Below are 22,219 nucleotides of genomic sequence, written 5' to 3' on the forward strand. Positions count from 1 at the left end.
TTGGACTGTAAATATGTACTTATGTTAAAGCTTCAACATTATTTACATTGAGGCTGGCTTGACTTAAAATGATCAATGCACCATTGATAGACCACTATAAATCATTCTTTTTCTTCGCGAAAACATGCCAGTTGAAGCCTTTTTTAGAGTTTATTGTATACGGTTATAGCAAAACCTAGTGAAATTTGCCACAGTGTTGCAGTAATTGACTTACTCAAATAATTCTTCAATGTACATTGCAGGTCATCCTGATTATTCTCAAGAAGTTATGTTAAGTATCCAAGTAAGAATGTGTTTTATCTGAAAAGCAGGACGGTTTGGGAACAGGTTATTTGCGTTTCACAAACTTATTAGCAGCTCGTGGAATTCAGACTACTCTGATATGTCAGGGACTGTTATATGATGTACTCTTCATTGACTTCAGTAAATTCTTCATAAAGTTTCACATAACAGGCTGTCATGTAGGTTAAGTAACATCAGGATCGGCGTTAACCTAACTATATGGATAAGGGGTTCCCTGGTTCGTCTCCCATAAAGTGTAGATTAACTAACAGTTATCTAGCCGAAAAAACTAGGAATAGTGGAGTGTCCTGTGGCACAGTTTAAGAATCAGTGTTATTCCTGTATGTAAGTTACCTTCATCATCGGTTTTTATATGCCGAAAACATGTAGATATGAGGAGGTATAAGAAGGCGAAGCAAATAGTTTGAATCTCTAAAACGACCTACAAAAATAACTGAATAACCTGTAATTTGATAGTTCTCCGCAACGCTTCCAGGTGCATTATGATATACTTTGATCACCGATCTAAGGATAGGTACACGGATGGTGCTGTTGGGCCACCTGTTTATAGACACATACTGATCTGGGAGTCAACGTCCCTCAAAACATGGAAACCACTGCGCACTAACGCGCGATAACCGACATACGTTTCATAACCCTCCATTCAATACATATGACCTTTAACCGCACAGATTTTAAGAGGTGCTCGGGTTTCCATGTAGCATATATTTGTCATACTTTTTGGTGCTGGTGCAGACAACGAATCTTTGCCCGAAAAAAGAGGATGAGGAGTTTGGACACGTTCAGAAAACCTCAAATGAGTTGATTTTCAGGACCGCGAAGTCACAGTATAGCTACAGACTTGCTAAAATAAACGTATTTCACCTGTTAAGTAAAAAGAGTAGAGGTTGTCATGATACATTTGCATCAAATATGATCTTACTTTTCTTGCCTCTCACAGAATGAAAGTTACGAGGTTGCTCTAAAAATGTTCACAATTCCAGAGTTAATCACTAACCAGCTGATTACCGACTTTCATGTAAAATTATCGATGGATGAAGCTGCTTGCGTCACTACACGACTGAAGCTCCACCAGTCGAAATATTGAAAAAGTCTTTCTCGAAATAAGGTTGAAATTTAGGTTGAGATTTATTATTCGTTTCAATTATGTAGACCACGAACGTTTGAGGCAAAACCGTTCGCTTTAGATGCCAGTCAGAGGTAAAATCTGGCATTCGATATGAGTAATTTAGTTTCGTATGACAATGTGTCGCAGAAAGCATACCAGTTTACAGGTAGATTAAAAATCTTGCAAACATTACAGGGTTTACTATTATAAGTCATTCAGTTGGATTTATACGTAAAAGAGGGTTACATTTAAGTACATGAGAATATGAATAGTGTTATGATCAATCATAACAAATAACAGGTACAAGCCACTCTTTTAAGTATGACCAATAATTTAGAACACGGACTTTAAGATATTAACTAGGTTAGGAAAGTAAGTAGATAGGGAGACTGAAATTTTTTCACAGAATCTTCATGCAGACAAATCAACAAGTTAACAAATACGTTTTTGTGTTGGCACTGTACTATGAATTTACAGTCGTTATAACTCGTTTACCATTGGCACGTCGCGCGTAATCTTGAAGAATGACCATCTCTCCGGAATTTCACTTTTGATTGGTACATTTTTAGCCTTGAAAAGAAGCGAAGAACAACATGCAGGAGAACTAGCAACAAGATAAGTTTGACAAACCAAGTATCTTTCTATTTTTTAATCAAGAGAGGTCAAGACATGTCTTTCATCAGGCAGAACACAAATGGATCAATAAGGAAATTTTAGACGGACCATATGAACTAAACACATTGTGCGAAGAATTGTAACAGGGAAACAGGCGTTAGTTGATAGAAGGTTGAAGAGCGAATTGAGTTAAACGATTGTTGACCCTGAAAAGCCATTGGTAACGTATGGTTTCGTCACAATAGCTTCTATTTATTTTTATTGTTGTTACTGAATGCCGGTTTCTGTTCTATGCTTAAGCGTCTCAAATTGCCTGTTATTGGACTTGGAAAAATAGCAAGAAGAGTGTAATATAGAAAACTCGAGTCCAAGGGGCAGCAAACGTCAGCGAACAACCTCAATATAATTTAATGGATGGCCCATATCGATCATTAGGAGCCAAACACAACAAAAATATTCTGCCCCACAAACAAGTGCCGGTTGAATTCATCACCCACACCATCAATGTTTGCTAGTCAGCAAATCCATTATAACGACCGAAATACCAATATTCTGTTTAAATACAGAGCTGGCGAGCCTAAGTTTAAACCGACCAGATCAGACAACGTCCTTCTGTATAGTATATGAGGTGTTTTCGACGACTCCAATTAAATTAAATCGAGACACAAACTGTTTACATTTAAACTTCTCTTAATTAAAACAATAATAGGCCGTATCACAAATACAAAGTGCCTCAAACGGTACAGCCAGTGTTATGCAGTCAAGGGTTTTTTAACACTAGATAACATGTTGACAACAAAGAGAATAAGTAATAAACAAAAGTTCGATGCCCGAAAACCAGTAGAAATATTCTCAACAAGATGTGATTAGACGTCTATTTACAAGGATCCCGGCAACCTTTCCAAACAGACAGTCTGGGGATAGTAGTCATAAACTGAACCATTCTGTGACCTTAGGTTTGGCCAAACATGACCTTGCTGTCAATAGCCCAGCAACATGCAACAGGAGGACTAGGTAACTAAAGACACGTCTTTAACGAGGGCCACATGATAAAGGCTCAGGCGAAAAAGACAGAGGAACCCAAAATGTGGCTAAAAGAGAGCTGAATGAAGGTTAAAATACAGTGCAGGGAGAAGAAGCGAATAAATGACAATACTGTCCAATATAATGCTCTAAGGGGAATTTCAGTGTGTTCTTTCCGTTGCAACCACCCTCTCTTGTCCTTTTTCATAATAAGCATTTTAAAGTTGTTTGCTAGATAACGGTTATGTCTTATTTCCACGGTTTATGTTCTATTCATTGTTAGAAAAAAATAAATCCTTAGTTACCTTGAGCAGGCATATCGGACAATCAATGCTGGTAGACAGTTAGTGTAGCATCGAAACAATGTTCCCTAGTAGCACAGGATAGAATGTGGAATTCCGAACATAATAAGGTTGTGTCAACAAACAAGTAGAAGGAAGAGTGATGGAATCCAATAATTTTGAGTCAATGAGTAAGTATTTGTAAGAAAGTAGTTGAACAGTAAGATAGTAAACTCTTCAGGGTCCACCAAAAAAGCCACTTGAATAATATTGTCTAAGGAGATTTAATATTAAAGCTATTTGTTTCGTTTATTCGTAACGGATGTTTTCCTTCTGACACTTAATCTTCCAACCTGGTTAAGTCTGGTGGTGTTAAACTCTATAACATGAAATTATCTATTTCATCCTTGTTATGAAGAGGTAGGAAAGAATAGTGAACAGAAGTGGTCATACTAAATAGCATTATTATTGCCCAGGTTTTTACCATTAAATGCATTTATTGTCGTGCTTATGCTATTGGCGTTTGCAATTGTTGTGAAAGAGTTTCTTTCCTGGGCGGCTTCTCAATCGCTTTTAGTTCATGGGGACGGTAAACAGGTTCGTTAAAATGCAACAGCTAGTTTTCCTAGATTATGTATTACGCTAGAGATGTAGAAACTTCCTCCGACAAATCTTGAGTATTCTTCGCATTATGATCATAATAATTTATAGACATCCTATACTGCTTCACAAGTAATTGCCAATGTGTTTTTCGAAAACATCCTGAAATTTTTATCTTACGGCTCTTTCAATACAAAAGGCAGTTTAATCCAGAATCTTGAAGTCCGTTAAGTGTTCGTTGAACGTCGTTTCAATTACTGGGGCAAACTAGAAGCCTACGAAAACCTTTGTACCAGCCTGAAACAAAGTTATAAACTAGTTGCCAAGATGCGTGATTCTCCCTACTGAGTAGGTTTTCTCATTATATGGGCATCTGGAGGGAACGCAGCTCACTCCTCTGGAAAATGATAACTGAAAACCTTGAGAAAGAAAAAACTTGCTCAGGTTAGTTTGTTAAAACCATGGAAAATAAGATATCATAGTGCAATTTTAAATAAACACCATGAACTGTAATCTTAGATATCAACTAAAAATTTGACTAGGTACACCTGCATAGTATGTGTTTATGGTTTGTTTGTAAAATCTACTGTACCAAATCTATTAGTCTTAAGTATGAGAAAAATGGGATTTCCTGGCCTATAAAACCGTTAACAATCTTACCAAATCCGAAGAATTGAAAGTTTCTTTCATTAGATGAGAAGCATGATGGAAGTTCCATTCGTGCGCAATCTAGTGCATTGTCATTAGGTTTATGGAATTCCGCGATCGGTAATGACTTTGGACATACAGTTTACAAAGTGCCCGTGAAATTAAGAAATGATTGTGACAACGCTTCATTCAACTCTGAATGTATTATATCTTACACGCGTAAAACCAGATGGTTCAAATGTGTTATTCGTATTTTCTGTTTTTTGAAAGAACGCGAGTGAATGAAAGCCTTGCTAATTAAAACACCTTGTTCCAAATATCGGTCAGCCGTTTACACTTTTTAAAAATAACACTACTGCATTTTTCCATAAGTTTACGATATCTTTTGTCCAACCATTACTACTCTCTATTAGCTTATCAAAAGGTGGATATTCTTGTTCCGACTATCATCACAGATGTCAAAATTTTCACAAAGATGTGATCGGATCTTTTTTATAAACAGCGTCAATCAACACAAAGTCACTTATTTGTGCATATTTCACAATTCATAATTTCAGCGAGTGTGAGTCTGGATCAACACCAAAATGTATTTAATTTATAAAGCTGTGAGTAGCTCAGACAATAAAATTTTTGATTAGCCATTTGCCATAAAATTCTTGAATTAGTCCCAGTAGATCTTCAGGGGATTTCAAATTTTTCAAATTGGAGAAAATTGGAGCACTCAACTTCGGCACGAAAACATATGTATGTTATACACTTTTCACTACAGATGAGTAGTTGTAGTGGCATTGGACAATATCCACACAATCCACAAAGCTGTGAACACGAGACTACTCAGAAAATAGATATTCAATATTTAACGCGGAGAAATACCTAACAATGGAGAAGGCGCGGAGAATGAATTGAATGGACTGGAGTTGATCGAGCGGCATGGCTCGGCCATGCAGGCGTGGTCTCTGCCGAATGTTACCTTATATCTTCTGTTCATATTAAATATATTGTTCTTTTTCTAGCCTAACCTTGTTCTACATCATGTATTGGTAATTGATACGATACAGTGAGTTGGTGTAGTCGATGGTGTGACTTCCACGTAAGATCTTATGGATTAGGCAGTTATATCATGACAAATCTACAAATTTAGGATTAGGTCTATTATTAAAGCAGTACTAATATCATAGTAGACCATAATTCTACATAGTAAGTCATAATTTCATGTCGAGGCAACGCAGAAAAATCGGTAGTGTCAATAGTCCACAAATTTCGCAGGTCCGAGAGAACCATTTTCAGGTGGCTAATGTGTCCATCGGACCTAGATATTCTATCATTGTTGAGCACTCATCCCAGGAATCTGACATTGTAAATGAGATCTTATCGGATCAAAAAGAAATCAGCAGATGTCACGTTAACCGGCCTTCGCGATCGCGTTATTCAATCCGATTAAATGGAATTCTCGATTTATTTGTAAATGCGATACTTCGGCTAACTTTTGAGGTATGAATGGCCAAACATGAGATTTATGAACAGAATATCAAACAACCTATCAATATCCATAAGTGTCTGAATTCCAGTTTCCGTTGTTAATTTTAATAGCAACAAATGCATTCAGTACACAGTTAGGGAGACACATCGTGAGACTAAGGAAAATAAGTACAATCGATTTGAAAAATTTAAATTCTAATTTTGGCTGTGACGGATGTGGTATTTGTATGAACTAGTGATTCATAAGCACTTGATGACCTGCTAATTACGAACTGTTAATATAATAGGTTCATTTGTGCTCTCTTAGTTTTACTCACTGTTAACTGTACTATTTCAGGAAATCCCAGTTATTGTATCACTTAGTATGCTTTTAATTATCATGGCTGTATATGAAATTAGATGATGCATAACATTCAGGTGAGTAGACAGATGGATAAACCAGCTAAGCGTCCAAGCATATACACTCAAAAAGAGCACATAGGTATGTGGATAAGACATAAATTAGGATCAACCCAAGGAAATAGTAATAATACAAGGTGAAAAAGTGCTCATCCAGATTGTGATGATTTCAACAACAGGAAAAGGTTGCACAATGTTATGTTAATAACTGATACAAAGTTTTGTAAACGATGAGCATTAAAATTTTTTAAAAAGCATTTTGTACTATGTGGCTAACCTCTTAGAATGTTAAACAACCGGCGAAGCACTCGAATAATTAAAAGGCTCTGGTCTTCACCACCTCTTATTGGGACAGAGATAACCATAATATGGTATATTGCTTGATGTAACTGAAGCATTAAAAATTGTCCTTTCTTCGTCAGAAAGCAAACCAGTGCAGTAACAGCTTGTCAAACTGACAAACTGAACATGTGTCTCAAAAGAAGTTTCGGACGTTTTTGACCGTCGTCTGGATTTCATACTGGCGTAAAATGACCGGTGATCACCTTCGAAGCCCAATTACAAACGACATCACCACACTTCAGCTCCGTGTGTTTACTTTAGGTCAATTTAATACAGACCATCAAAAGCGCTTGAGACTTCGTTTGGACATCACCATTATTACTGCTTCTCGTCTGTGATATCATGACTTCTATATTTTAATAGTAATGGTATGCTATAAAATGGGGCATAGAGTGTACGCGAATTTTAAGTCTCTTTCTGGTTGATACAGACTAATATGTAAAATAGGAGCACTCCGTCAAATCGCCCATAAGTTCTGGGTAATTTAAATAAACTGTTTGAGAAAATCCTGTTGATGATATGCAACATCCGATGTACACAGCACCATTCATCATCTCTTGGGTCTGTGGAAGATAATCGAATATAGTGATGCAGTGAAGTGATCGGTCGTAAAACTCTTTAACCATCTTACCATCCATCCAGAAGTTTAATAGGACTTCTGCTTCAGCTGATCACATGATCCTATCTTACTCCCCATTCGAAGGCAACATATGGGCCAGGCTCCACGAAAGTATCTCAGTTTCAGTTTCACTTTGGGAAGGACAGGAGGCTTGATGGCCTATGTTAGTCCTGGCAATGCTGGTCTCTCAGTTGATCCAACTTTCTTTTGAAAGAGTTGACGGATGGAGCCTCAACCACGTGCTGAGGTAGTGAATTCCACTCGTTGATGATTCGATGGGAAAGTCGATAGTCAGCTGACAAGTAATTTGTTCTCGGCATATGAACTTTTTTGGAGTGTCCTCGTAAATTCTCTGTTCTGGAAGACAAGAAAAATGAGGGCATATTAGGTGCAAATTTATCACTAAGCAATTTGTAGACTGTAATCATGTCTCCTCTAGTTCTAGGTTCAGCTTGGCCAGTCGAACTTCATACGGAAGCTTCGCTATTCCGGGAATCAGCTTAGTTGCCGTTCTCTGAACCTTTTCCGGGAGCTCACTGTCTTTTTTTAAGCAAGGGCTAGTCGCTTGTATGCAGTACTCAAGTTTAGGACGAACGAACACTGTATACAAAGTCAAAAACGTCTTAGCGTCGACATGACTAAAAGCCCTACGTATTGACCATGACGTTCTAAAACTTTTGGCGGCTATTGCACGGCAGTGTGCAGTAGTCTTTAAGTCTTGACTAACGATAACTCCTAAGTCATTATGTCTGGACGACAGGTAGCTCAGTGTTATTCATCGTGTATGTATCTGTGCCTTGATGACCGATATGCATCACAACACACTTGGAAGTATTTATCGGCAACTGCCAGGTTTGAGACCATTCAGATAATTTCTTCAGGTCATTTTAAAGTACCAAGCTATCACTCTTTCATCGTATCGTTCTCCATATCTTGACATCGTCAGCATATAGCAAGACCGAAGATGATAGGAGACAAGGAAGGTCATTTACATACAAGAGGAATAGCACTGGCCCCAAAACTGTACCCTGGAGCACTCCACTAAGCACAGTTTCCCGGCTAGATAACTTTGAGTTCACCCTTACTCTTTGTTGACGCCCAACTAAGAAGTCTTTTATCCACATCAATAAACTGCCCCCAATCCCGACTTTTCTTAACTTATATAACAGCTGGTTGTGCGGAACTTTGTCGAAAGCTTTACTGAAATCAATGAAGGCGACGTCTACAGGTAGCTTTTGGTCCTTAAGAGCGCACCAGCTTTCACGAGCCACTAATAAGTTAGTGAGACAAGAATAACCCATTCTGAAACCGTGCTGTTTCTCCGAAAGGATCCGGTTTTCATTGAGGTACTTAAACGGCTCCTTCCGAATAATCTTTTCTAAGATTTTAACAACCACACTAGTTAGGCTAACGGGGCGGTAGTTCTCAGGTTTGTGTTTCGTACCTGTTTTGAAGACAGGACTTACTATGGCGTTTTTCCAGTCTTTTGGTAAACGACCCTGCGTAACGGATAAGTTAAGGCATGTACTTAAAGGGCTTGCAACGAAGTTAGATAATTCCTTCAGTAGCCTAGGATGTAATTCATCAGGCCCCGTGGATTTACCTATGTCAAGCTTATTTAGCAGACTAAAGACATCGAGTTCTTTAATGGTCACGCTATCCAGTGTATGTATGAGGGGATCTGTATACGCTGACGGGAAGGGCGCTTCTATGGTATATACGTTGCTAAAGTAGTTCGAGAACACTTGAGCCTTACCAAAGTCGTCCTCCACTAATGATGAAGCAGTACTGTCTCCCCATAGAGCAGGAATATTTCCTTTTCTCCTTGTCCTTTGGTTTATATAGAAATGCAAGCGTTTAGGACATTCTGTGGATTCCTTAACAAGTTTTCCTTCGTACAATTTTCTAGACTTACGGAGGGTCGAGGCACAAGTATTCCGAGCCTTTCGATACTGAGATTTTGACTCAGGGAAACCATTTCAGTCACAACTCATTTCTTCTCAAAACCACTTCAGTAAACCTGGAAAGCCAGTGATACAAGTAACCGAGTTACTTTTATAAGTTCTTTCTATTATGTACCACAATCTCATCACATCCTACTCTCAAACTCACGTATTTCACCCAGACCCAGTCAAAGGATACTGAATTGCCTTTATTTATATATAAATTTGAGTGAAAACACAAAACATACTAAAACAAAAGGGTTTCAATCCAAGATGCAAGCACGTTGCCGCTTTCATAAGTTTACTGTGTTTGACATACTGTAATACGGTTATACTTTAAGTAAGTGAATTCATATTATTTGTAATAATACCGCTACTTTGGATTATCTATTTTGTTTTCGCTACATTGAGTGTTTATTCAAACAAATCTTTTAAGAGTCGCAAATGCAGGAACAGTCAAAACGTCAAAAGTTTTTGAGTATGGTGGAGAAAATGTATGCGGAACCTAACGAACTAGAGGAACTTACAGAACATGAGAAGTTTGCTTTATTTTCTGCCATTAAAAGCGTATGAAAATTCTTTAGCATAATGCATTTTATCTTTCCAGGAACAAATCAAGAGATATAACAAGTGGGTTGCGGATGAAGAACAGTTTTCGAGTAAGTTATAGTGAAACACTATGTCTTCATATCTGTTGATTCAATTAAAGTGAATATCCCCCCTAAAATAGAAGTATTATTAGTTATGTTAAGCTACCACTGGTTTTATGATACCAATTTTATTCCTCAATTGACTTTTTATGGTCAAACATATTGTAATTCTTGTATATACATTTTGAAATGAGACAATTTTTCACATAACATTAGGTAAATGATTATTTTTCAATTGCTTCCTTCTTTACAGTAATAAAATTTTATTGATTTATCGGCACATCAACAGTATTATTTAAAGCAGTTAGATTTGATTGCAGACTAAATCTTCTCAGAAAAGCCTTACTTAAGGCAGGTACGCCTCATTGAGTATAACTGAACGTATTGTATTCGGAATTCGAAGCAACCGCGGGATCATATGCAGAGGAACCACAGAATTCTACAGGCAGATAAGTAGAACAGTTAATTTTTCTGTGCATACAGAAAAATTTGAAAATATTTCTAAATTTTTGCCCGGGTGTTTTTATCCAGATATTTGTATACACTTTTGGTACTAAATACTATTGCAAGTTACAGGGAACAGTTAAAGGGATAATCTATTTCTGTATTATTTTCAAGCTAAATTTCACTCTGGCGTACAGCCGGTTGCATTCTACACGTAAGAAACGGGAATATTTACTGACACTTCCATTTATTTAGTTTTCAGCTTGTAAAGGGCAGAAAACTGGTAGACTGTAATAGTCTTAGCATTCACAAAACTTAGAGGTAATTTTCTCAAAAGTGCATCTTCAAAACGAGCTGCACACATACTTTGAGGCGAAGACTTATGCTTGTTGATAATTAGACGAGATGATTAGTTGGTTCTGGGCTCGTGATTTTGCTGATGTCCATGCACATTGTCTGCTCCGAAAGGCAAGAGAAAAACGCATGTAAGTTGTCAGTGAGTAATATGAAAGCTTAGATTACTTTGTATCTAACAACTCTGCTAAATAAAGAGAATAGTTCAGTTAGCTTTCAAATTCCGGAAACCGATATACCTGCGTCTATTTAAAACCTTGGCGACATCCCGCTGCTTCATTCTAGTCAAGATATCGCTGTTTGAGTGCAGTACTCAAGTTCTTCCACTGAATACTACATATAACTAGACATGTCCTAACAAATAAGTTACGGTATGTCCTATTAAATGAATTAAAGCATCAAAACCTTTAATATGGCTATAAACAGTTGCTTATTGATGTTTATTGATGATAAAAATTTGATTTTTGTGTGTCTAAAAAATGAATAGTTAAATATCATTAACCATGTGTTTGTCTGCTCTTTAATACTGTAAAGTATAGTCACGATAGCAATGAGTTTGTCTAACTTCATGTACTAACTGAAACCAAGACATTTTAGTATTTATTGCAACGCCTTTTACTGTTTAGTTTCAAAATTCTTTTAGTCATGAAAGTTCTTTAAACATTAGCAGAGAATGTTCACTTTACTGAGTCTTTTGAGGACATTGTAGTATCAGTTCACCTAGCACTTTTTATCTGTATCTTACCGCCATGTGAAACTGTCGGAAATGTTTGATGGCTTTGGAGACTCAGGAGAAATGACTGCCAGCAAATTTTTGATTCTAGCGCTATTCAAATGTAAAGTTTGTCTTACGACATTTGTCTGTCATATGCCATTTAATAAAACGGTTCATTTCCAGTTGGAAGAACAAGGTGCTGGAATGTTTCGTTCAGGCTACTGATATGAACTTTATTTCAAGTCAAGCTTCTTTTGGTGGTTATTGAGCAGCTAAATACATTTAGATATTTTGAATGTTTCAAAGCATTCTAAAGGTTTTGTCTTATTTTTTTAGATCTTTTGTTTTATCTACAGTCATAGCATTTTCATCCTAGACTTATTTTACAGTCTTTACAAAACATACTTTATGTCTTTACATAAAAAGCAACCATATTTGGATATACTAAAGACATTTTCGTATAGACCAAACAGTATTTATGGACGTGTTCGTAAACGTATTCTCTCCACAATATTTAATTCTGACCAAAGTAATTGGTAAACCGTTATGAATCATCATTTGATATGCTAACCACAACCACTGGAGTAAGGTACTTACCGACGGATTAAATTAAATAGTTATCATGTAGTACAATAAATAAACCAGATTTTAAAAAAACATAGAGATTTAATTTGATGTCAATGGTCTAATGGTTTTAAATTGATGGACTTACAATCTCATGTTCATTTCTATTGACTAATTGGGCGTTTGAAGCCCTTACAAATCTACCGACAAACATAAACTGAAATTAATCTTTTTTTATGCAACGTAATTTCATAATCAAAATGTTTTTGACATTAAATGGATAAGAACATGTATATGAATTTCGTTAAGCAAGCTACAATATTGAAAATCATTTAAATTTGAGTTATAACTATATTAGAAAATTTTTTCACCCCTCAAACGTATTGGTTAAAGAGGGTACGTGTGTTTTTTCTTCACGGTCACTAGATATGATACACGTTTAAAATCAATAGCGTCTTGCAAATAAGTGCTTAAAATGTTAGAATTCATTATTAGTTGGGCAATAAATTTAGATATATGTTTTATTTACCACGTCTTACTTGTTAAAATACGTTCCACACATTTTTAACGACTACCAACACCACAGTATTATTCAAAATGTAGATAGTTATATTATAAAACAAATAGGCTTAGATCAAACAAAATGTGACAGCGTTCAATGAGTTGTCCGGTCGTTAAGGTTTAATGTTTATGAAACGGTAAATTTCTTAGCGAGAGTCGATGAGATAACTGGAGTTAAAAGTCAATGATTTCAGATAGTATACTTACATCATAATCACATAACATATACCAATTCATTCATCATCCATAATCGGATCCTAGACATCCACTTACCGTATTATTTTATTACCTGTTTCCGCTAATTGTTTAGTCTTTCTTTTGGTGTTTTAATGTAATAGTAGTAAAAGTACAAATTATCATAGTTACCGCTAATAGTTTTTTGATATTGCTCTAAAAAATACAGTATAATCGAGATTATTTAAAAACGGATAGGTTATATAAACCTTTTTGTTGTTAGATGTCCTAAAAGTGTGCTAACAAAATAGGCAAGGTAGCAAAAAACGGTGACATATTTAAGTCAATTAGACATGCATAATCATAAACAATCTTGGTAAACACATATGTTTATCGGTTAGGTGTTACTTAGGAAATAGTGTTATTATGTAAAACAAAACTTGGTGCTTCCTTCATAAAAAGTATATAATTAACTGTAAAACCATGTTTTTTCTAAATCTAACGTTGAAGAGCGGGATTATTTATATTGTCTTGCATTTAAGTAGTTCATATCACGGAACCATAAATGATCAAATAGTATCCTAGACACAAATAAGTAGAAAACACAAACGATTGCATTTGGACAAGTGTTTGCGACTGTAAATTTGTAGCTTAGTAGATTTCACTTTGAACAGGGTACTAAAATCACTTGTCATTGTAAGCGTTAATAATAAATTTACTAATTAATTCAACTTATGTAACATAAATTACGAAACACTTCCCAAACATTCCATAGCTAACTGCTCCATAACGTATAAACTGTTTTGAATTACTTGAACATTTACTCTAATATATTTTATTGTTTTTAATAGTTTCAAAAACTCTAAATTAAAGTATAAGTATCAGATGATTTATGAAGCGTATAAGCATCGCTTGAAGTTCAAATGATTTCACCGTTTATTCTTTCATAAAATATGCCGCCTTAACCTGAAAGGACTAAGCATTATTTAAACTACTCAGTACTTCTATAAATATATCTTTTCGACTAATAACCTCCCTATTTTGATCAGTGACACATTCATTCACTAAGACATTCTCAATGCTAGACGAACAAAAGTAAAACCCACAACAGAAAACTGTATGTAACTTAACAATTAGTGTCAGAATATAATCTGTACTGTAATAATGCGTAGAAATACTAATGGATTATTTAATCATTGCAAAGTTTTATTTATTGTAAGTTGAAATCAGTGAATGTTTCGAAATGTATCTATCGCTTTAGATAAGCATATGCTCTACCGTTTCTGTATTGACAGAACACCCTCTTAGGTCTGTATTACTTGCTTACTTACGCCTGGTATCCCTCGCGGTGGAGCATAGGCCGCCCGCCAGCCTTCTCCATCAAACTCTGTCCTGGACATTCCTTTTAGTTCTTTTCATTTGTTATTCACTGTTTTCATGTCTGCTTCCGATCTCCTATTATGCTAATTATAAATTTCATTACTTTGGTAAGACTAAAAATGAGGCATTTTGTTCGTTCACTGAAAACCACTGCTTCACTTTTTCAGCGGCCAACGGATAAAAAATATTACCCCTAGAATCCCATTTATACTGTAAGTAACCGAAGCTATTGAAACTTATATAAGCATTATCGTTCATAATTAACAAATTTCTCAGGTCAGCCGTATCTGGTAATCATTTAAGCATTCTCATCAATAAGTTTGTGCAAAAACGTATTCTCATATTAGTTATTTTCTATGTTACAATCAAAGACGTGGTTAAATTGATTAATATTATGTGAAGTAAAGCCAACGAGTCCATAATACTAGTGATTTGGTGGCAGTCATATATGAATCGTTATTATTCATTTTAAAAAATTGTTAAACACAGTGCTTTTATCCTGGTCATTGCTGTTAAGACGAGTAGATCCGACAAGAGTGTTTTCACCATCGACTTACATCATCTGTGAAGCTACTGGAAACTAGTAATCTTTGGTGAGCTATTTTGTTCTGGTATGGGACTTCTTTACAACGAGTACAAGTGGTCACTCCGAAGACACAACCTGCTGTCTCCAGTGACTTTATACTCAATGGCTGTTATGCATTCTCACTGATGGCACATGCCACACACCTGTGATGCTTAAAACCACTGATTATGACTTGAATTTTAAAATAACTGAGGTTATAGTAGTAATCCTTTGGATCCGTAGTCAAACTACATACAACTTGACTTCAAAGGTTTTTTACTTTGATTCCTGGAAGGTTTGCGGGTACTCACTAGTGTGAACTCCTAAACTAAGATGTAACATGCACATTACAGTTTGTTCTTTGATAGTTGTCACTCTGTGATGTGTATTATATTCAAAACCGAATAAGTCCGACAAACTTCCTATTCTAATTATTTTGTTTCTGTGTTGCAAAAATACTTCTTTGGTTCCCATAAGCTTTGCTATGACAAAATCTTCCTACATAAAACAAAATAAATATCATGAGATAACTAGTTAGTTGAGTGAACTAATTATGAGATTATCGGCATCACTTTTTTCTTTTCAGTTTAATCATATCAGCCGAGTAAAATGAAATAATTAGTATTGATTAAGTTAGGTTAAAACCTGTATACGTTAACTTTTCAATACAATACTGTACCAAAAAGATATTATTATCATGAGGAAGATATATATATATATATTATTGATTGGGGTACATAGGTCTAACTGATACTTGACAGTCTTTAAAAAATGATAACAACTGAGTGTCAGCGAATTAAATGCAAAACTTTTAATAACATTATTTCGTGTCAGTGTTCGTGTATAAAGTAATCAAATCATCATTAAGATAAACTAGAATAATAATAAATAATAAGGATTTGTCTGTCATTAAAAATTAATAGCTATAGTTACATGTTTGAAAAAGTGTTCGTATAACAGAGAATTGTTAAATTTAAAATCGCTATTAATGGACACACTAAAAACATTTTGTACTGATGAAGATATAGCTTTCAAGTAACAAAAATCATTCACAAAACAGAAGAACATTCTTGATTATTTCAGAATAAAGCACAGTTTTATTGTCATATCAGTTTTAACAGAATTGTACTTCTTGCCCCTTTCTGGCTTGGTAATTATAAAATATTTGATTCTAACTCAACGGCTCATCCGTATATTGTTTGACATGAGATCCAGAGATGCTAGGTTTGAGCCCTAGCTATGTCATTAATATCCACAGATAGACAGATGCAAACTCAGAAAAGATAGTTGTATTTTTGTCTTTACCATTAAAAACTATAACCACTTTTGCATAATACTCCAATCAGGTAGAAGATAAACAAAATAAGTCAATAATAATTATATTTCTTGTATGATTCACTCAATTATCTGACCTCAATCATTAAAATAACAGAAATCACACACACACGATTTATTCAGCCAAATATCACTGCAGATTTTATCAAAATAACAATTATTGTTTAAAAAATAAATTGAACACACCTGATGTAGACCAAATCAAAACGGAACCAAAATATTCAGATTTTCTTTCATTACAGGTTAAAGCTGTTTGAAATTACTAACAAACAACTAAATGTGAGGTTAGATGATTGTGAAAAATAGGTTTGTTTTCAAAATACTTGAAATTAAAACACCAACGTAGAAACAGATATCTTAATTCATTCTGACAATAATTGCACAAGTCGGTATATCGATGTATCTATTAACCGACTCAGAAAATGATCAAATATTATGATTTATAAGTGAAATTTTGAGTCTGAGAAGTCATGATTTCAAAATGTTGTAAAAACCCGTTCTACTGATGATTTCAGTGAATCAATGAACGATGTCTTAAACTAAATGCATGAAAATACATCTCACACAATCGATTTTTGAACCAGGTATCTAGAATTGCACACCTACACATATTTATTATGATATCTAAAGAGACTTTGCAACTGAAAATATTTTAGGTCAATCAAATAATGAGAGACAGTAATGCAGATTAAGCTACATACTGAATTTGTTTTGTGTTTTCAGGTGTTTTTCAAATCAATTTGTATTCACGACATTACTTAACAACTGATGAAGTATTAAGGAACTCTGAACTTCATTTGATATGAAATGATTGAAGTTGTGTTGAACGAAGTGGGTTGTGACGGATGTTGTGTATTTTATTTTTATTTATTGGAGTGTTATTGGCAATGAACTCTGAGTAGAAATGTCGTCAATTCAATTTCATTAATGTTAATTTTTTCCATGTCCTGATTTCTGTGGATATAATAGTATTTAGTTAAAAACTTCATAACAAGTAGACAGGTTCAGTTCTATTCGTAATAGTAATGGTATTAGTAATAACATTAATAACGGCGGTATTAATGTTTACTCTGGTAATTATAATAATCAATAAAATAGCATGATATATTGATACAAACGTTCCAACTTCGTACTAAAGTAAACCTGTTTGAAAACAATATGGCCTCATCTTACTGTGTTTTAATTTCAACATCTTAGTAATTCGAGCATCTAACAATTGATTAATCATTTCAGAAGAGAAACGCTTGTTATAAAAGATATGTACATAGAAATAATGTGGTTTATGGAGTTTGATAAAAGTAATGGTTGTTTAAGCGGTATATTCACGAATTCATTATGATATTAATATATGAATTTATTTAGTCTGTAATTAAAACATTGTCAATAAATTCAGTTGATATATATATATTTAGTGATAGTCTTCAGAGAGTTACTGTAATTACCCATGTACTAAAATAATTTAATTTAATATACAATATACGGGTTCAGATCTCATTTTACCCTCTCCCCTAGTTTCTCAACTTTGGAATTTATTCTCTTTTTAATGCCAAACATTATACCAAGATGACAATTATGATAAAATCTCACTCAGTGAATGCCATATTTATATTATATTCCTGTTTAATCATAAGTTGAGTTCTCATCTGTAGGAATAAGTAGATATTAAGATGAGTGCTACGCTTATTTCGTTGTTCAGTAGAAAATTACTGTATGATATGGCTCCATTTTATTGTAGATTCGATGTTTTGTGGATAGTTCATTTTTTAATTACTGAATAATCAGTATATAAAGGGGAAGAGTATTTTTAGACTGTACATTGATTTTTAAACACAATTAAGAAAACATACATTACTTTACCCCATACAGAAAATAATTGATACAACGATGAGGGTCTATGATTCTTATTATCTAATTTTTATTTTACACATATAAAAAACAGTACTAAGTCTGATTGAGCATTATTAATATAGTGATCGGCTTGAACTTAAAATAGATCTCATCCCTTTCACTAACGTAGTGTATAAATTTATTTAGGAGGATATCTTGACAGATTGTTATCGTAAATCATTGGATTCCGATTCACTGGTCTGAATGTTGAGCGCTCGTTACAAAACCTCGAGGTTTTGGTTTCGGTCCCTAGTGGAATCGTAAACTCACACTGCTGATGAATATCATACAAAGATGAAATAGCTACCTAGCACTTTCTGGTTTCGACTTGTTGTTTAATAAAAATCAGTCCGTGAAGTAAAATCTGAGATTTGTTATTATCAATAATTATATTCAAAGAATACGAGATGTTGACATTTTGTTTATATTATTTTATGTACGCCTGACCATACAGTAAACCTGAGTTTGTTTAAAAAGATGTTATAATTAACGATAAATATGTTTATTAGTAATAATTGTAAGGATTACTTCATCGTCTTCTAGTAGTTGCTTATACCTTCTGCCGAAGTTCCAAACAGCATTAGGCTTACGATCAAGACCTTCAACCAGCTACTGTGTCTAACATAGTGGAACGAAGTATTTAATTGTTTCATAGTCTCCTAATAAACTTGTACAAAAGTTTAATAATCATTCAGAAATTAACAATACCACATGAGACACTCAATATCATACACTCAGTAATCGATTAGTGTATTTTGTCAATTATTTGTGACAAAGTAAATTGATATAATCAAGTTTTCACAAAAAAGATATCAACTTATCGTATGTCGGTAAACCTTAATGATGTTTCATTTCTCATCATTCTGTATTGTATTTTACTTTATCGATTATAAGATTATTTGGATAATCAAGATGATTAAGTGACACCGATCCAATAACACTAATCTACTTAGAGATAATCCATAAGTAGTGTTTACATTTAGCATCATTCAAGTTCTAACAAACTTTAATAAAACTTCACAAAGAATGAAAATCATTCTTATCACGAACAAATATTTTTTGTAGAATCACTGTAAGGCATGAAGACCTAGTTATCTATTTCCTCTACTAGGATACAATGAGTTATGCTGTTTCTTTTTTAAATTAACTGTAGGCAAAAATGTAGGCAACCGCATTCCTTTGACTTCTAAATTTGTAACTAGGATTTCACAACTGTTTAACGTTTCTATGAAATGTAAATTTTTATATGACTAAATTGTGAATGATTGATAAATTTTAACCTTAACAATTGACCAGAACATATAATTACTCTTATTTTTATTATTAATATTTTGTATATAAACATGCTGTTCTATTAGATAAATAACTACAATTCTGTTTTTGATCTGAAATTATTTGACCAGCTGAAATCATTTAAACATATTATATTGAATAGTATTCTACTCATTCGTTTTAAGAATTGATAATTTGTCCATCAAATGTAGAGAAAAAAATAAGATCCTACTCAATAACAGGTATATGTTCATTTTCTACAACATTATTATTATTATTTTCTATATACTGACTTTTAACCAAAATGAAAAGAAACATTTTTATTAATTATCTATTTATTTATTACTTAAAAAGATTTAAGTCAATTAAATGTCAAGACAACATTCTATAAATACTCATCATATCACCTTATTTATTTTAAATCGCTATGACCTTTAAAGACCTTTAATGATTGTAACAAAAAAAAACATTTTAATCATCTTATTATATCCATAGTGTCGATCTATTGTTACTATTTGTATTACGCAATCTAGTATCATAATCTTTTTATTACGTCATCTTAGTTATTCGTGTTCACATTTTCCCACGCAATTAGTACTTTAACAAAATTTAATAATTGTTTATTGTCCCATACTAAGACGAAATGGCTGTCCAATGCTTCCAGGTTTTCCATGGTGGTCTAGCTTCAATTGAGTCATGACTTCAACTATTGAAATTGTTTATTGTTTTTTTTAAAAATATTTATTTACTGAATTAATAGTTCATATAGGAACCCCTCCTAAATGATCTACTTATTAATAGTTATAATAATTATGTGATTTTTTTCTTTTAAAAAAGATAGTATATTTCAAGTTTTATGAAAAAGTTTGTTTTTTTTACTTCTTTTAAAAAAAAGAAGATTCGCATGAGAATAAGGCCTAGAGATTGATATTATACATGAAGTATATTTTATTTATTTGAAATTAATCTAAAGTGATATTGTGTGTAACATATAACAATAGATTTTCAATTCATTAATTGTATATCTAATTTTTCTTTTTTAAAATGTAAGATCCTTTTTATTAATAAATGTATCATTTGGCTACAGTTTGTAATCACATTGAATGAAGAAATTCAAGTGATTTAGATTTGTTACCAGTCAAGAAGTTTAAATACACTTTGTACTTTTAATACTTATGAATATATATGGTAGATGCATAAATAACTCCTGATCAAATAGAAATTCCATTGTGTTCTCATGACATCTCATAATGATTAAGAATTCCTGATAAATTAATCCATGGAATAAGTATGATTATTGAAGAGATTATGCTTATTGTTATAATATAATGTATCAAAATGTAATAAAAGTTTAACACACAATGTTTTCTGTAGACCATTTGAATAAGTTTAGATAGTATTTGTTTTCAAAACAAATAATACGATACGTATTCAGGACATAGAGCGGATGTATGATTCGGATGGTTATAATCAGTCATGAAGGTGGTGATATAATTATTGTTATGTCCCAATAAGAATAATGAGTGGTAATTTTTGGGATCCTTTTGTGGACCAATTCTATGTGTATATTTTTATCTTATAATTGTTAATTAACTGAACTATTCATATTCGTGTCTCTCTTATCATAAGCTTGATTTTACCCTATGGACTATTATTATACGATTTTCCATTCTTGAATTATTCTTTGTCTATTAATCACTACCTCCCTCATTCACAGCCACATTTGTCCAAATCTTGTGCGAATGTTGTTTCCTATTTTATTGGTACGATGTGGTCTGTCTGATTGGTATGTAAACCCCGTATGTTTGAAATAAATGATTCATATTGCAGAGGCTGAGATTGGTGTTCTGGACTTAGATGGCTGGACTAGGCGGAAAGCAGGACCAATCAGGAGTCTAGACTGCTCGCACGTGTTTTACTCGTCATTGGTCCGCTCGATAATTCACTGCTCTGTGATTGGCAGTATCGTTACGTTATACATTAACAGGGCACTCAGGCCACAAGTTATAAAAGTTATATCCTCTGCTTTTTTATACTGAATTTAACTTCTTGGAGCTTTTATGAACATGATATCCAGTCGATCTTTCATTATAATCTCCCTTAAAACATGGCTTGGTAAGCATATTAGATATTTGATATTTCAAATCATAATCATAATCATAAATGGGGTTAAGTGTTGTAAAATGTAGAAAAGTAGACAAACTAACACACTCTTCCTATATCTTTTAAATGGGAAGATGTTTCATTCTTAGCATTACATTCTTAATCTCACTTGACTTTATGGAAATACAATTTTTATGTGTCATGAGTTTTGGCTAAATGAGCCGAAACACATTTTTAGATTCTACACAAGTGATGACTGACTGAGGAGAACAAAACACCTGATGTAGTTTAATGCTTCTTGTGGATTAAAAAGAGAACGACATTTAGTCTTAAAGATACGAAGAACTTTTTCACATGAATAAATATCGGCATAGATTAATAAAATATAAATCGAAATTTTGTGGGTAAAGTAAACAATGATCATTTTTGAGAGCTGCCTGAATTTTACTCATCATACTATAACATACATGTGGGAAAATAAGCTAAAATTTCTCAAGTCAGACATCAATATCAACAACTGGAAAAATAGGAACTCTCCACCCACTGACATATGTATATTTTATCAAAACCCTTTTATCATTTAGTCTGATATTTACTTTCCATATAAACTGTGTTTGTAATTAAACTATTAACGTGCATACTATCATGTTGGAGAACTCCTATCAAGCTTCTGATACAATTCAAATTCATGACATAAGATTAGATACTCATTTATTTCATCTGATGTTAACCCATAAACTGTGTGCCTGAGTTAGTTAGGCGATTATCTAATCAATTTGTTTGTCTTAACTGGTTTGTAAAGGATTTTTAGCCATAATTGTTTCAATACCCTAGTTCAAATGTCTCTGATGATAT

At 33.6% G+C, this 22,219-nt stretch overlaps 1 protein-coding gene across 1 annotated transcript in view; it reads left to right on the forward strand.

The window, feature by feature from the left end:
* Window positions 1-9,584: 9,584 nt before the first annotated feature.
* MS3_00008630 (uncharacterized protein) overlaps window positions 9,585-22,219 on the forward strand; it is a 69,604-nt gene continuing 56,969 nt past the window's right edge. The window contains exons 1-2 of the mRNA XM_051216963.1: window positions 9,585-9,927; window positions 9,968-10,019. Coding sequence (XP_051065596.1) covers window positions 9,805-9,927; window positions 9,968-10,019 — 175 coding nt within the window. The 5' untranslated portion in view covers window positions 9,585-9,804. The remainder of the gene's footprint in view (window positions 9,928-9,967; window positions 10,020-22,219) is intronic.

Source organism: Schistosoma haematobium, chromosome 6 (genome assembly GCF_000699445.3).
Source record: "Schistosoma haematobium chromosome 6, whole genome shotgun sequence".
Taxonomy (NCBI): Eukaryota; Metazoa; Platyhelminthes; class Trematoda; order Strigeidida; family Schistosomatidae; genus Schistosoma; species Schistosoma haematobium.